Below are 18237 nucleotides of genomic sequence, written 5' to 3' on the forward strand. Positions count from 1 at the left end.
GGCATCCCCTCATAATTTTAGAGTCTGCTGTATACATTATATGTGAAGCAAACTTGCCATTCTAACCAAAGGTTCAGATCTGGAAAGATATGCACTACTACTAGTCTCAACTTTTTATTTCTCTAATGTTTTGTTTTATTGGTTGGTTTAGATAGAGGCAGAGAGAACGAGAGTGAGAGCAAGAGAGAGAGGGAGAGAGAGAGAGGGAGAGGAGAGGAAGAGGGAAAATGAGAGGGAGAGGGAAAGGGAAAGAGAGAGACCATATCCTTCAATGTGGGGGGAACTGGGCTAATTTCTCTATGTGGAGATCTGCAGTCAGCCGACCACAGTAGTTTGTGTGTAATGTTGGAAGTCCTTTTGTGATCACTACAAGTAATATGCAGGAAAAGAATGAGAAAGAAAAATGTTAATTTTTCTCCTGAGTAGTATTGTTCCTAATCCATACATATGGAAGTGAAAGTTGTGGACATCTAATAATGTGAAAATGCATACCATTTAGTAAGATAATTCCTGAAATGCCAACACAGCACCTTAGTAATTATAAAGAGTACTTTCCTTTTAACGAGTTCCCAAGTGCTTTGCATCCATTTTTTCTCATTAATTATCACACTATTTTCTGTAGCAGGGAGGGGAATATATTACTTTGTCCTATTTAAAATGTGGGACTGCTGATGCATTGAGTGATTTAAGCAGGTTACCCTTAGGTCACACGCTGACAAGGCCTGGACTAGAATTCTTTGGGTTGTAAGCCAGGTGGGCAGAAGGCCACTGAATCTATAAAGGACCATGGCAAGTGTTTATTCCTGCTCTTCACTTACTCTTAACAAGGAAAATAAGCCCAAAGAGACATAAACACCTAGAAGACCCAGGATCACAAAGGCAATTATCAGCCAAGCCAATACTGTGTTTATACAACCAGCATACATCTATCTATATGCTGCGGAGGGAAAGATGACAACTGTGAAGCATCAATTCACAGTCAAATTAGAAGTGTGGGAATGCTAAAAACCTTTATCAGTGACCTTGCCTAGAGGAAAAATATTTTATATGAAGGTTAAAGTTTCAAGCAGTAAGAGCATTTTAACATAGACAAAGTTTCAACTTCTTAGCAGCCAAAATACCATCTGGAATTTTAAAAAGCACATTTTCCATTAAAGGTGACAGGTGGATATGTTGTAAAATAGTTGGCTGACCTATCATAGCTGCTAGAAAGCATACTGAAAGCACAAGACAGCAAGAACTAGATTGAATTCCAAACATTTAGGACTGACAAAAATGTTCCAGCTAAAAACATGTAACTTTCTCTCTTAGAGAATCTCTCATTTAAGAAAAATGTACCTATATATGCCAGGCTAGCGTGGGGGTACCTCTTCCCAGGCATGTACTCTCTGGGTTGGAGAGAACTTGACTGGAGCCAGCCTGGGCTGCTACTCACTCAACGATGCGAGGGAGATGACTCAGGAACCAATCTTGTGGTGGCAAGACAATGCAATATATATTTATTGATCAGAGAGCCAAGGCTTTTAAAGGGCAGACCTGGAAGTGGCAGGTCAGAAATGGAAATGGCTAGGAAAGGGGTGGAGAAAGGCAAAAGAAACTGGAAAAGTAGAAACTTCCTTAGCAACTGTTGTGAGGGTTTTAACTGGTAGGATTAATAATACCCTGGAGGCAGGGAGGGTCTTGAGGGTAGAAAGAAGATAGATCAAAGGAATAGAATGGGTGGGGATCTTTCAGGCAAAACAGTGATTATGTAGATAGGCCATAGCATCAGGAATGCAGGGTGGAGCAGGGGGAGCTGGCTTAATGTTTTAAGGAATGTCAGGCTCCTGGAGGTAGAAAAATGCAGGGTGCTTTGTGAGGCTCCTCACAATTTCCTGACATATTTAAACACCATGCATAACGGATGTCTTCATTTAATAATGAAGTCTCCCTAACCACCCCACCCTCAACACACACACTTTAGTCTAAAAGTGCAATTCTTCTAATCCTATAATCCTGTGTGTGGATCACACTTGCCCATCTGAATTAAAGGAAAGAAAAGCAGAAGAGAGCTGAAAGTAGGAGACAGGCCAAAATATTTGTAAATAAAGTAAAAAGAATTCAAGGATCAATAAAAGTAATTTGGAAATGTGTGGAGTAATTCATAAAAGAAACAGTCATTTCTTATGGTTTGTGCTTCAAGAAATTCTTCTATGTTTGCAAGCAGAATGAAAATACTTTCTGATGAGACAAAATTTAGTTCATGAACACAAGAACTAACACTTAGCCTGGTATATAAAAGCACATAATACACAGTGTCATTTTCATTGCCACTATTATCATGACATGTCAGACCTTTTCTTTTTCATGATGGAAACATAGTCAAAACACATTTATTTAGTTATTTATGTATTACTTATTTTTACTATAGCACTGCTCAGCTCTAGCTAATGGTGGTGTGGAGGACTGAATAAAACACATTATTTATTTATTTTATTTATTTTTATTGCCACCAGAGCTATCACTAGAGCTGGGTGCTAACACTAGGAATCTACGACTCCTGGTGGCAATTTTTTCTTTTTCTTTCTTCAGGGTTTTGTTTTTGCTTTTTTCTCTTTCATTTTTTTTTTAATAAAAGAGAGAAATTTGGAAGGAAGGGGATATTAGAGATAAAAAGAAAAAGATAGACATTGAAGACCGAAGGGGATATTAGAGATAAAAAGAAAAAGATAGACACTGAAGACCTACTCCAGAAGCATCCCCTTTGCAGGTTGGGTGCAGGGACTCAAACGCAGGGCCTTGCACATGGTAATGGATGCAATCACCCAGGGGTACTACCACCCAGCTCCCCAAGACACATTATAAATGAAAGTGAATTTGAATTTAAAGAATGTGTTCCTTATCCTGATATTCATTCCAGATGTTGAAATATCACATTTGAGAATTTCAAAGGGCTTGGGTTTTAGACTGGATAAGGGACATACCCATAGAAGGAAGAACTTTCTTCTCTAAGATGGGTGTGTGCCTTGAGCAGTTTGAAGTGGGAGAGATGGAAATATCTTAATGTAGTTCATTTAATCTGTCAAGAACAGAGCCGAGAACAAGCAGCATCAACAAAAACAAGTCTCACCCCAGAGAAATGTCACAGACCTATGGATGCTACTTGAGAATAATAATTTACATGGTCATTCAGTGTCAGTATTCTTACTTTACCTTGCTTTTTTTTTTTTTCAAACAAACTTGATCACTTGGTTTCTAAGCCAACAAACCAAGCAGTAAACTAAGGAGAAAGAAGGTTTCAGCCAACAGACAGCAAAGAAAGAGAAAACTATTTTTAAAATTGACCTAAGAGTTACATATTAAAAGTGGAGGGGGGCTATATGGAATCATTTAAAGGGGGTGGGGTAGAAGAGGGGGATAGTCCTGTAATAAGAATACCATGCAAGTATTCCCACACCAGTCTTGGTGGTCTGCAAAGTGGTTTCATATGTATTTTATGTCAACACCAGCACAATGAGGTAAGTAGAACTGTATGCCTCAGAGGCGTTTGGAGATTTGTCAGAGTGGTCTGCCATGTGTTTGTGCCTGGATTTGAACAGGATTATTTGACATGGAGACCATCATGTTGGCCACCACCTACTTAACCTCCACACCTGACAAGGAAATCTGCAGCTCAATGTAATCAAGACAGAATAGCCAATTAAGTCTTAAGTTACTTTTCAGGAAGACTTCTGTCTAAAATAGATTAAACTGAAAGCACACCTCTTTAGAATGATATGTCGAACAATATTTTCCAGACCTCTAATCAGAGCATGAGCACGCTTACTATACAGCAAGCTGGAAAAGAAGACTCTCTCAGCAGAGTGAAGACACATGGTCATTGTTCTTAGTTCCCATAGGTACAGAAATCCCTATGTCCTCAAATATATTTCTTCTCTGATATTACTTATATGTGTTTGATAATATGAGTGAGAAAGCACAGTTAAGTCTTCAGAAATATGACGCTGTAAATGACCACTTTAAAGTAGCCTTCACTTTTCTCCATTATTATCCCAGCAGCTTTCTAAAAGAGTCATTTTCTGTCCTAGAAAAATGGGAAACTCTAAGCTATGCTCACAATATCCTAAAGCATATTTTCTCAGAACATGAATGACAGGAAGGACTGGATTTTTTCCAATCAAAGATGATCCATTAATCAATCAAAATTTTTTTAATTGTTTGTTTTTGTTTTTTGTTGTCTTGTTTTTCTGTCTCTCATTCTCCCTCCTTTCGCTATGTCTTGCTCTGTCCGGCTTGCTGTCTCTTCCCACATCAACAGGTGAGAAGCCCCATCAATGCAGCATCTGTTGGCGCTCCTTCTCCTTAAAGGATTACCTTATCAAGCACATGGTGACACACACAGGAGTGAGGGCATACCAGTGTAGCATCTGCAACAAGCGCTTCACCCAAAAGAGTTCTCTCAATGTGCACATGCGCCTCCACCGGGGGGAGAAGTCCTATGAGTGCTACATCTGCAAAAAGAAGTTCTCCCACAAGACCCTTCTGGAGCGACACGTGGCCCTGCACAGTGCCAGCAATGGGACCCCTCCTGCAGGCACAGCCCCTGGTGCCCGAGCAGGCCCGCCAGGGGTGGTGGCTTGCACGGAGGGGACCACTTACGTCTGCTCTGTCTGTCCAGCAAAGTTTGACCAAATCGAGCAGTTCAACGACCACATGAGGATGCATGTGTCTGACGGATAAGTAGTACCTTTCTCTTTCTTATGAACAAAACAACAAACAAAAAAAGCTATGGCACTAGAATTTAAGAAATGTTTTTGTTTTGTTTTTACTTTCTGTTTTTGTTTCGTTTCATTTTATACTACATGAAGAACTGATTTTTGCCTGCTGGTACATTACATTTCCGGAGGCTTGGGTGAATAATTATTTTCCCAGCCTCCCTCAGATGGTGGCCTTAAGGCCTGGTAGTGCTTCAAGAGGTCCACTGGTTGGATCTCTAGCTACTGGCCTCTAAATACAACCCTTCTTTACAAAAAAAAAAAAAAAAAAAAACTTAAAAAAAGTTAAAAAAAAGTTTTTTTTTTCACTTGTGAAGAGCACTACAAAAATATATAACAAAATCTAAAAGGCCTACTGTCTTTAAATACACCGCTTGCAGTGTTTCAGTGGACATTTTCACAATTCTGGCCGCTTGGACTTCATAGTAACCAGTTAAAACTGTGGAATATCACTTCTGGTTGAAAACCCAGAGGAAAGGCCCTGCTGTTTTCCACCTACCATGTTGTCTGATTTCATAAAAGGGCTGTGGGGGCGGGAAGGGGCACTGGGTTCCATGGTGTGGGAAAGGTGAATGACAGGCTTCTCCCCCAGATTCTACTTGGGCCCACACACCTGGCCACCTCCTCGGTATCCCCCTTTTCAGCAGAAGCCAGGAAGACTTGGACAAGCATCAAGCAACAGTGGCTATCGTATTTATTCAGTGTCTTCGCTGGGCCTCAGCCTCAGCACAATCAAGAGGGACTTTCATGAAAGGCAGGAATGCAGATAAAAACAAAGATATCGGAGATTTGCACCTACATTTCTAGGTACAAATGAAGGATTATTTCCAACAATCTTTGCAAAAACAAAAACAAAAAAAAAGTGTCAGGATATATTCTTGTGAAAGAGAAAAAGAAAGAGAAATGGAGGGTGGGGGGAATAATAAAAAGTTCTTGAGACTTTTTTTAATTCAAAATTTTATAGAGGGGCAAAAGTGACGTTTACCAGATAGAATGCTGATTTTTTTAATATATTTACAACAGTATTTGTGTAAAAAAAAAAACAAAAAAAGGTGAGATTGTTAAAAGTAATTTTTTTTTTCATTTTGGTTTTGCATACACTGCCACCAATCCCTTCTCTTTTATTTTATTTTATTTCACAATCATATATATATATATATTTTTTGGTAAGTCAAGACTGTTAAGGTTAGTGATACTGCTTCCAGATAGAAAGAATAAAAGGCAGTAAAGTTATATTTGAAAGAGAGGAAGGATATTTTCTTCATATTTTTTTTAATCTTTCTTATTTTTATTATTTTAAGTATTGCCTGGGTTGAAGAGAGCCTCTATGGCCAGCCCATCCCTGCTGTATGTAATTTGAACTGCTGCTTTGTATTTTGATATGTAGTTATTTGACTTTTAGCAAGCTTAAGTTGCTCCACTGAATTTCTTTTTCTCAACTGGTCCATCTAGAATTCTACTCTTTTCATGGGAGGGACTTTTATCTTTCAGAAATAGAATTCTTGCTTCTCTGAAGGTTCATTAAGATCTTAAAATTCTAGAGTTTCCATTGACTTTTTTTTTAATGAAACACTAGTAGGCTAGAGAACTTGACAGATGGGTTCTATCCTTTTCTAGTAAGCCAAGAGGAGGTATTCACAAAAACTCTGCTATATCTTCTCACCCTTAACAGCTACAGAGAACAAACAGTCTTATCATAAAGGCTGCTATAGATAAGTCAGGATACTCTGAGGCCAAAATTTCTTTCTTTCAAGTATCACCTCTTTGCTATGTCTGTCAGGATGGAGAGAGCTAAATTGATGGTCTCTCTTTAGACTTATTAACTCTTGCTTTTGGGGGAAGGTTTTACAGAAAGTAACAGTTTCCCAAATGCCAACACCCATCATTTAAAAATGTCATCAGTTCTTTGTCTTATCCCAGACACTACTCTCTTGTCCTAGGTGGGATTTCTCTCCTTGTTCTTGGTCAAGTATTTTAATAGAGTTCAACAGTATAGAGAGGTACTGAAGGGTTCCCAACCCAAATAAAAAAAAATTCTTAAACCTAACAAAAATTGAAAGTGATTTCATTGCTGGGCATATTTTAACACACTTCAGAGGAATAATATGTTGCTAAATGAAACAGAATTAATTTAGAAAATAAAAAGAGAATATTTTAATATTTCAACTCACAGTTTCAACATTACTTTGAATTTTAATTTAAATTTTTTATAGCACCTTATTTACAAAAGCTGTACAAAAAACCAGGAAATCTTCCTAGGGAAGCAACTCTGTAATGATAAAATTGACCTTACTCATATATTTTAGACATTTATTTGGCTTGAATCTTTTCCATAGGTTGTTGATGATTATTATTAGGGTTAGTACAACTGAGTGACTTTGATTTGTTCCTATGTTCCTTAATTCAGTAAACATTTTGTTAGAATTTTCAATGTAGACTTGGATAGCTATCACCCATCATGATTTCTAGGAAGTATTCTCCTAAGAACAATGTGTCTAAAATTGATTTATTTTAAAAATTATTAAAAGCAATTTCAGAGAATTTTTAAAAATCCATTTTCCTTTGCTAATTTTTTTTCTAGTAGCAAAGTTGTAAAACTATTATTTCCACTTAATACCAATAGAGGGAGCATTTGTCAATTAACCATGTCAGGAAGTTGTTTTAATATTTTGAAAAACTAGTCCTTTAACACATAAGCTAAAAGAGGAAAAATTACATAAGAACTTTTTAATCTAAGAGGAAAATAATACGAAACCAGAGTGTCCATTACAAGTGAAATAAGGTCAAAAACCAATTTTAAAATATTGTAAATTCACAGCAGCTGATTTAAAATAGTGTCCTTTTTCAGATGTTAGCAAAGTAGACCAAACTTACAGTTTTCCTGAAACGGTTAATCTAGAGTGTCAGTATACCCCTTGTTTAGATATCTAAATATGAGATATCTTGTTTCTCTATCAAATATGAGAAAGAGCTATTTGCTTTAAAGTTGATCTGACACATAAAAAGCTGGACAATTGTATTAAAATACACTTTCATCATAAAATATGTAAGGGGAATTTTCCTGTTGGAGTTGACATACTAGTATTTATCCTTTCCCTTAAGAAAAAAAAGAAGGAAGAATCTCCTCTCTTTTATTTTATTTCACTTTTGGAAAATCCCTAATGAACTAATGGTGGGGTGATGTAATCGTTGTGACAGTATGGACTATCCAGGTTTGCATAGTAATGGACTTTTTCTTTGTTTGTCTTGATTCATAGTCATCTTAGTCATTTCATAGCTTAAAATAGCTGAGAGTTCTCTTGAAGGAAAGAAAGAAGCCAGTTTGGAGCAGAAGAAATCTGGAGGGCCAATGAAGTTGCTGTGGGTTCATTACTATATGTTCTGGTCTCTGAAGGGGCTGCTTTCCAAACTGACACTGAATCATCTTATTGTAAATGATTTAATACTTCAATAGGTCTATTTAAGAAGGGTGGAAAACCTAGATTGTCAATCTTCACTTTTAAATTAAATCATCACAAAGCAGTTTAGGAAATGAGGGAATACTTTGCTTCAAGAATAGAGGACAAATCCAACAGTCATCTTACATTTAGAACTTCATACTAGGATGCCATGAATGCTGAAATATTTTTCAGTGGTAAGGAAAAAAAATAAATAAATAAAATGGAAGTAAATGTTCCAGAGTTAAGACTTTGGGGGATGAGTAGATGAAACAAAATAATTACTATGAAAAATAACTTTAAATTTTTAGTAATTTATTGTTTTAAAAACTGGACTAGCTAAACTAGGGAAAAGAGAAAAAGTCAAAAGGAATGTTTATCAGAGGCATTAACACACAGTTTGTGAAAAATAAATTTTCCTAACGATAAAACATTGGTAACATTTCAGGTAGTGGGTAATTTTACCCATATTAAATGCCAATATTTACATCAAAATGCTCCCAAATGTGTAAAATATGGCCCCTAAAAAAGGGATGGAATTGGAACATTGGATGCAAGTCTGTATTTTGGGAAAGTTTTAGAAACAATCTGAAATGAAAGGTTCTCTACCAAAATTATTATTATTATTATTATTTTACTATAAATCTTAACTAAGTTGTAAACTTTAAGTCCTCCTCATAGCTTTGTGGGTGTTTTCCTCTCCAGATTCCTAATGCTGTCTTTCTGTGTCCTGAGTAAAGTATTGTGGTTAATTTCCCATTCATCCTCCAGCTGCTGTGCTTCCCTTCTTCCTGGGTGTCTTGAAGGTCATAGCAGTTTCTGGCCTTAAAAGTGAAGACTTGAATTTACTTTGTTTAAAGTCATAAAAGTTTTCTTTGTAGCATCCCAATATTTTATAAGGACCAAGAAAACACTTTCAATCTGGCAACAGAATGTGCACATTCTGATATGAAAAGAAGAAAAGATAAATACCTTCTGGGTGTATTTATCTCATGTAAATCTTGATGCCTTGACCCACATGGAGTTCCAGCATATATTTCCCACCAAAAGTACATATCCAGCCCCAAATAAAGTGATTTTTCCTCACATAGAATTTGAAAATGGGGTGAGTCTCTTATAGAAATCCCCCAGATTCCTGGGAAAGAACATAAAGCTTCCTAGTTGTGACTCCTCTATAATGTTCCCAAACACTTGTTTTCCTTGGGGCAGAGAGTTAGATTTGGCTAGAATTCACTCTAGATATGCTTATTCTGAAGCCTCCTCTGTTGTAGTAGAAAATGGAATTTAATTAATTGAGGCTGGGAGGAGGGGCATGTGATTTAGCAGGAAAGGTATCAGATAAGCATATCAAGTCTGCCAGTGTGAGACTGCAGTAAAAAGAAGCAAAACCAAGGTGCAATGTTAAGAGCAGACACAACCTGAGATGCCCTTGGTATTTAAAACAGAAGGGTGCTCTCTCTGTTGTGACCTGACTCTCAAAAGAAATCTTCTAAAAGAATCCTTTAATTTAGTAATGAGTTGAAGTCCAGGGTAATGGAAGCCCTGGGGAAGAGAACAAAAACATTGTAAAATGTATTCAGGACCTGACAATGTGAAGCCAAAAGACATCCAATCGAAAAACTAGGGAATTTGGCAAAAGATATTTAGAGAAACCTCTGGGCTTTTCCATGGGTATGGTCAACAAAATTTCTTTTGAATGATTTCTGGCTCTGAGAAGCCTCTTTACTCTTTAGAAAAGAACTTTACTTAAATGGCCAATTTTGTCCCCTGAAAAAAGAAATTAAAAAGAAAAATAAGGCTCTAAGACAGAACCATGTGACTTGGTGACAAACAAAAGGAAGGGTGCACTAGAATTTCAATAGACTCCCTAATTCCAAAGAGAAGGCAAAGCAACCCAATGCCTCCCCATCTGCAGTGAGTGAAGAGAGTTCTTGAGCTGACCTAGCGTCCCGTCCCTGCCTTCTAAGGCTAGACTGAATTTCCCCATCAGGACTGAGACAGCCTCTTTCTCTTCTCTGTTTCATGAAAAAAGGGCAGTTCCCTTATGTTTTTATGAAACACATGACAAACTCTCAAAAGCAGTCTCTCCCCTAATGTCTTCAAGACTGCACAGGGAGACAAAAGAGCTGTGGCTCCAGAGAGAATATTTCACATTCCCAGGATCTCTCTGCACAAAGTTACCACTGTGTGATACAGTTTAAGAGGAAGAACTGTGGTGACTTAGTGATCTATAAACACAGAATAGGGAAATTACTAACCCAAAGCATCATTTCTGACACTAGGTATTAAAATGATCAACCAGGGATTATTTCCAGGACTGATTTTTTTTTTCTCTTTGAACACTGAACTCATAGCCGTCAGTGGTGTACATTAACAGGTCCCTGAAAATGGCATGAAATACTTTGTTTCAATTTGTTTCAGGGTAAAGAGGTAAATCGCAGTAATGTAAGTTAATTTTGTAGAACTGCATTTTTGACTGAAAGGATAAACCAGCCCTGGGTTAAAAAACAAGAAGCATCATCTTTCCATACCACTGATTTAAATATCTGGATTCCAGTAGTTTCTTCAGGCTCACCTTATCGCTCTATAAGTTTAATACTTGCAGACTGAAACCTAATCTGAGGTGACCTCACTGAAGGTACCATCACAAGAGTCAATTTATAGTAAGAATTATTGCCTTAAATCAGAAAGCCCTAGGAAGAGGTCAGAAGATAGAGAAACTGGAAGGGTGTGAAAACATCAACATTTCTCTTTTATAAATATTCACATTATCACATAAATGAGTCCTATCCATGACTGAGGACTAAGAAAACTGTGACTTTAGGAGGAAGCACCAAACTTGTCAGGAAGTGGCTGCTATTTCCTATTTCAGTGACAGGTCCAGGCTGAGTGTAAAGTAGATATCATTTAGCTAGCAATGAATCCTGTGAGACATTATCATAGGTGGCTGGGGCTGTCAGTTTAAAACATTTCCTTAGCAGGGAGGACAATCTCAACAAAAAGCTTTTTTATCCCTGTATAGTTTATAACTCTAAACTTTTTTTCCCCTTAGTGTTAGAGAACAACTGGTTTCTCTGATGGTTCTTTGCTTAAATGCAAACTTGCCATTGTTAAATCCTCAATGAAGGAGCATAGTCTGCAGATCATAGAGAAAATCTAGTCACTGCTATGACAGTCTTAGCATTAAGAGACCTAATTAAGGTATATAAAAAAAGAGTCCCTACTAGCTTTCTTCAGATTCAGAGGTTTCCTTGACTCAAAATGCCTCAATAAGAGTCTGATATGCCCATGACAGGAAAAAAAAAAATTAACCCCATAGGAGACATCTGTTTCTACTACTATTGCAACAGAAGTTTGTTATTGCCCAGAAAAATCACTGCAATTTATATGTAGATTCTAGTAATGAAAGAGACAACCCATCTAGAATATTGCAGCTGCTGTCCAAAATATCTTTAAATGAGTATACATTATGCATGTACACACAGTGTGAGGTGCTTTTGGTGCAAAACTGTTCCACATTCATTTTCCCTAGGGACAACAAGATAAGATTTGGAAAATTTTAGTCAGTCAAAGGTCTCACATATTTGCATCTGCTCCGATGCCTTAGTTGGTTGCATTAGTGTCATCTATTATCTGTGATGGAGCTTTAGAGAACTCTGAACGGAACCTGACCATCAGTAATTTCTGTTCACCCATTCACAAGAAACTTGAATATGCTTGGGGTAGAATGCACATAATAAATGTGTCCCTTCTATTGGATTTACTATTGTGTGTGCATGTGTGCTTGAGTGTATACTGTAGCCTGGAAAAAAGAGAGAGAGTTAGAGTTTAAGGAAGCACACGTAGATTCAGATCCTGGTGCGTAGATACAGTTGCCTCTTCCCACCATTGTGCTCAGACTTGTGGCTCCAGTCCCAGGAAACAGTCACCTGCCCACTCTGTTGCTTTTTGTAGCATTTTGGAGTTGGGAGAAACAAAGGCAGTTTGTTGCATCCACAGCAATCCCACAGTGACAGGCTGTTTTCCTCCAGGAGAAGGTAGAACAGAAGTACTCATTTGGCCAGCAGACAAGAGGGAGAAGCAGTCTGGGGCATCTCAAGGGGTCTCCTAGGAAGGAAGGGACACATACGTCACACTGGCAAAGCCCCATCAGTTGGCCTAAACCATTCCATGGCTTACAGGCCTCCCTTTCCTTTCCTCTATGCAACTCTGTGTGCACACAAACATCCACCCACTTGTAAATTTTATTCTCAAACTAAAGCTTCCTAATCCTGCCTGCATCTGTAGGACATCATCGTAATTCACAGACTGTGTCTCCTGAAACCAATGTGGCCTTTGCAAAGTCTTTCCAGGAGTGGGTTGTTTACCTTGTCTAGCAAACCAATAGACCGGGGGGGGGGGGGGGGGGTAGGGGTAAGGGGGGTAATCTTTGAGAACTGATGGCTTTTACCCATCTCAAACATTAAAGTAGAATACCAGTTTCATGTGATCCTCTAAACAAATGAGGCTGGCTCTTATAGCTAACTTTGAAGGGTGACTTGGAAACAGTCAGATTCATTTTTCTCATTTCCATGCCATTCTTTCACTAGATGGTTTATTATTTTTTATGACATGTAGATTATTTCTGCTAATTTATAGAACTCAGAGGACATTTTCTTGCCTCTTTTTGGTGACTTTTATCCTTACCCACTAAGTAAGGCTACTTATAGTTGCAATTTTTGTTACAATTTTTTAAAATTTGTATTGTCTTTCTATATCCAGAAAAAGTCTGTGACCGTAACCATAGGTATTTCTTTTTACTGGAAAAAAAAATGATTTTTAAAAAAAATTTTAATTAACAGTACTAGTGACTTTGTGGAAGAATTTGAGTTACTATTTAGATATGCTTACTTAAGTACAGTACACTACACTGCAGTATTTCTGAAACCTAGAACATACACATTATATATAACTCTATATTGAAGTATATATTACATTATATTCATTTTAACTTTAGAGTCTGCCTATTATCATGAGTTGAGATATTATTTCTTTGCATTTATCACACATCACCAATCTGTTGCAGTTAATTTGGTGCATTTCATAATAATCAATACTGCTCTAGTTGGCTTTTCATATTATCAGCTTCAGTATTGTCTTTACAGGATTGTAGACTTTTTTTTTTTAAGCTCAGACTTAGCAAATGTAGAAAAGTGAAAACTTTTTTAAGAAAAAATTTTTGGTGTGGTTCATACAAAGAGGTTCATATTTGAAGTGATCTTGTTTAACTGACCCTCTCAATCAGTGAAGAACAAGAAGTGCAAATGAATGTATTTATGGTTTTCTCCTCTTAGACTGTCACTGTCCATACTTGCTTTTAAATATGACCTGGGGGCTGCTTAATCTGACCATCTATTATAGGCTCCATTTCAAAGGGCTGCTCCTGTGAGAAGCATAAGCCTAGCTGACCCAAATGATGTTCAAACACTGATTTTAATACTAGTTCTTTTCTTAGTACTTTCTGTTTTCAATACACCTACATTTGCTTTAACGAGTTTTCGAGGCTTCCCTAAGGGCAACTTGGCAATGTGGTGTTCATTTCTCTAGAAGACTTTAAAAAAATAAAACCAGAGTTCGAGGAACTTTTTGACAGAGGCTTACAGAAATAGAACCCAAATTTATATATCTCAATTTGTCATCTGCAGACTCCATAAAAAAGGTGGCTCTTGAGTATCTATTCTTCATATCTCCATTTATCTCTTAGAGTAGGGATTTAGTGCCTTTCTTCTCTAAACTGTCATGAAACCTTCAGAAATAAGGCATCCTGTTTTCCTAACAAGGAATACTTGGAAATATTTATTTTTAGAGAAAGAATTCCTTCAACTCCCCTTAGTTATTCAACTCAATGCCTAGGAATTCAACAGCTGAATAAACTTACATCCATCCTGGGTGCCTGAACCCAGTTATTCCTTCTATTCTATATTCAATAGAAAATGAAATAACTATTCCTAACACAGCATAAAAATCCTTCTGGCAATGGACCATCATTAAGCCTTCTCAATATGAATTGCATTAATTTCTCCCTTCCTAATAGGTTCTTTATTCCAATTTCTATCCTATTATGTTGTGCACCTCTACAAGGCCCCAAACCCTCACCCAGCTTTTCCAAGTTCTACTCAACGTCTTTCATTTGTGAAGACTCATATTCATTGAGGAATTCCACCTACTCTAGTCAACTTTTAGGTTGAACCTCTTGGCAAAATTATTGGTCTGCTTCTCTAAAATTTTTAATTAGATGGATATTATAAGTTGAGAGTCAATGGGAACTGATCCTTTCCCAATGATCACAATATGCGAAAACTGTATCAACGTCATTACTTTCCTAACCTGTTTTTTCTGTTCCTCTTTAACATTGAATTGTTTCTTCTCTCCCTCTAATACTGTAGTAATTATAATCCTTAAGTATTTATTTCCTTACTTCTAATCACTGAGTGCTTATTTCCTTTCTTCTCTACCCTATTTGGAGTATTTTTCTTTAACCTTTATATACTAGAAGATCATTGACATGAATAGGTTCATAAACTAGAGACTTGTAGGCAGAACAAAGCAAGTCTTCGCTGTTATCAATATTCTTTTGAGAGTGGGAGGACTGGAGTCGGTTTTAAATGTCAACTGTTCTAGCTGAAGTCATTAATTCCTTTCACCTTTACATTTGGTCAAAGAAGAAAAAAAAAATTTCTGGTTGTTTTATTTTTTTTCTTTCTTTAAATACTACAGTATTTAAATTCCTGACACAACTAGACCATTTCTAAAAGAGAAAATAAAATTATCGATGTTGACTGTCGTAACACCTCTTAATACCACTCAACCAAATGGCATGTTTATAAGACAACAGACTTACAAAAATATAATAAAGGTGGTAATATTTCAAGATTTTTTTTTTCCAGAGCCCATCTCAGCCCTGGCTTACAGTAGTGCTGGGATAGAATCTGAGACCTCAGAGCCTCAGGTATGCAAGTCTGTTTGCATAGTCATTATGCTATCTCCCCCACCCCTCAAGGTAATTTTGATAAATTGTTAAGTCTTAATGAGCTCTTCTAAAACAAATAAATCACTTCCATCCAAATACAATGTTAGAAACAATTAGTAAGAATTTTTTAATCTACTATCTTTTCAAAAAATAATGATTTTTTGGCTTAGTACTCTAAGCAGTAATTTACTCACTAAGGGATGAAAAGATTAAACTTTCTATATTGTCCATTTTCTTCTCACCTACTAAGGTTACTCATAGTTGCAATTTTTGTTACAATATTTTAAATTTATATTGTCTTTCTTTATTCAGAGACTTTTTAAAACAAAAATCATAGAGTATGTTTAAAGGAAATAAACACTGAATATTTGAAGGACTATTACATACCTTTCACAGTAACTGAATAATCACCATATAATGTCACATGCTAAATCTCATTCTAATGAATTATAACTGGTTGTCTGGTTGCCAAAACATTGCCAAAAGACTGATACAGTTCTGGATCTATCCCTTTACATGATATTTGATAATGTAATCTTCACAACTCTATAGCACAGTCCCAACTCCAAGTTCAACATTTTTGACCTAATTAATAATTCCTCTTAACACTTATGCAGACATGATCTGTGATATTTTGCATACTACCTGGTTTTGAATGCACAATAACATGTTTTCTTCTTTTTCTCCTCTCTCTCTCTCTCTCTCTCTCTCTCTCTCGTTTTATCCATTGTCAAATAGAATCAACATTTGATGTTATTCCCAGTCTGGCCTGAGACTTAACTCAGCTTTTATCCCAATTAAACCTGTTACTGTGTCAACTTCTATCATACAGAGCAGTGAAATAACTTGAGAAGGTTCAATGGTTTTCTTTGAGTCACACATTTAGTAAGAAATTAGCATTTCTTGTATCCAGTACTTATGTGGACTGCAGTCTTCTACTGGAATATCCTCTTAATCTTCTCTCCTCTTCCTCTGTCCCATTTTGACTTATTTCATCAATCCTTTTGAAAAGTGTTATTTATCTAAAATATTCTTTACAGACATTTGGATTCTGAAAAAAATAAAAGACCCTTTTGAAACCCTGAGCACCGTAAAGTGCAATGTGGAATAGGATAGGGTTTAATTCTTACTGGTCTCATTTAGTTCATTTAATCACAAGATTTCTTAAGGATACCTTCTTGACATTGTTCTTTCTGGTTGCCTAAGAAGAGTTCTAACGCAGGATTTTTCTCATCATAGTCTCTGAATTAGTCTATATTAATGTCTGAATCCTACTTCTTATTCTAGAAACTCCACAGTATGAATGTTTCATTGCTTCTGAGACTTCTGCTTTCCCAAAATGACACCTGTCAGGAGCACCAACAGATCTATCAGTACCTAATACAATAAAATAATGGTCAGAAATTTTATAGTATATATCTGGGGGAGAAGAAGTGATTTTATTTCTTCCTTTTCCTCTTACTTCCACACCACCACCACCACCACCACCGCCACTGCCAATGCCACCACCACCACAATGTAATTCAGAAAGTCTGCATCTCATTTTACATATTAAGTAGCTTTAGGATTTGCAAATATAGTTTAGGAGATTCTGAGATTGAGGCTGGTAGCAAACCAGTTTATTTTCTGCACTGGACTTTAGGACAAGTGTGCACCATGCAATTCCTTCAAAGAAAGTGAAACTAACATAGTAAGGCAAGGGGATGATACTTGTACACATTAAAACAGTTGTTTTCTATCTGTAAAACCTTGATTTAAGCGTAATTATTACTTTTTAAAAACCTGAAACTGGATGAATGTGTATTGTAGTAAATTTTGTTTGTTGATTTATTTGTTTTCCAACTTCTCTTTCTTCTCAAGATAGTAGAGAACTCTGACACTTTAGTTTGAAGCTATCCATGGGCATAAGCATCGGTCAAATAACTGCTCACCCTTATTTCCCTCTTAGAATTAAAGCCCTGTCTGTCTATAAGGAGTCTTTTCACCATGAAACCAAAGTTTCCTTTTATAGTAGCATGTGAGTTCTTACAGAAGATAAATTCTCTCTGCACTTTGAGAGTAGAATAGCTTGAAAAAGAGTGTTTCCATAGGAAAGAAACCCCTTTAACCTGGCCTAATAGGTCAAAAGACAAAGAATGGGAATTGATCGTAGATTGTCATTTCTTTAACACTAAAAATCCTTATTCTCTTCTCAAATTTTTGGAATAAGGCTAAGAATAAATTAATTTAATTTAATTCTTCTTTGGATGTTTCTTAATAATATGTAGTAGAATGCCCAGAAAAGAAAAAGATGTTGCTACAATTCCAAAATCAATCCACCTGTAGGTTTGTTTAATTGTTCAGATTCTTCTCTATTCATTTCAAGACTGTATGTGTTTGTGAGGTCTTAAATAGAGAAACATCAGTTTCTCCATTGCTTCCCATCTCCCCCACATAGCACTGGAAGTGACAATCACAGAGGGAAACTGGCTCTGCATTGTCAGCATTTCATCCATCCATAACCCTGCCACCACAAAAGAATAAAAAAAAAATTAGAAACCTAAAAGAAAAAAAACAGAAAATTGTAGTGCTTCATTTGAGTACATACTGTTTTCAACTCAACTCAATTTACAGATAGCCTGACAGCCGTTTTATAACCTGTCTTTTGTGCTATAATTTGCATTCTTGGCTCAATCTTTAAGATAATTATAATTTAATTAAGTGAACAGGAAAATCAAAGAGAAAGGGTAGGAACAGAAGGTCAATGTGATGGGACTAAATTTGATACAGTTCTGGATTGTTAAAGCCAATTTTCAGGGTTACAAGGGAAAGAACAACACTCACCTTTGGCCATTCTTGCCTAGTTTTCACTACTATACTGGTATGAATTGTCAAGATGAGTTTGCCTCTTTGTCATTTAAGATTTTGCTTAATATTATCAAACTCTTAAAGGGAAATTGTAGTAACCCTGGACTTCTGTAATAGCTAATCTGCTCTCCAGAGCATATCAGAAAGATAACCAAAAACAAAGTAATGGTTCAATTTGACACAAGATTCA

General features: G+C 36.5%; 1 protein-coding gene across 11 annotated transcripts in view; it reads left to right on the top strand.

The window, feature by feature from the left end:
- The window catches only part of ZBTB20 (zinc finger and BTB domain containing 20), a 768805-nt gene extending 763205 nt beyond the window's left edge, over positions 1 to 5600 (top strand). For all 11 annotated transcript variants that reach the window (XM_060198326.1, XM_060198322.1, XM_060198323.1 and 8 more), the window contains one exon: positions 4298 to 5600. In XM_060198326.1, the coding sequence (XP_060054309.1) occupies positions 4298 to 4719 (422 nt within the window). In that variant the 3' untranslated portion in view covers positions 4720 to 5600. The remainder of the gene's footprint in view (positions 1 to 4297) is intronic.
- The last annotated feature ends 12637 nt before the right edge of the window (positions 5601 to 18237 follow it).

Source organism: Erinaceus europaeus, chromosome 9 (assembly GCF_950295315.1).
Source record: "Erinaceus europaeus chromosome 9, mEriEur2.1, whole genome shotgun sequence".
In the NCBI taxonomy this organism is placed as follows: Eukaryota; Metazoa; Chordata; class Mammalia; order Eulipotyphla; family Erinaceidae; genus Erinaceus; species Erinaceus europaeus.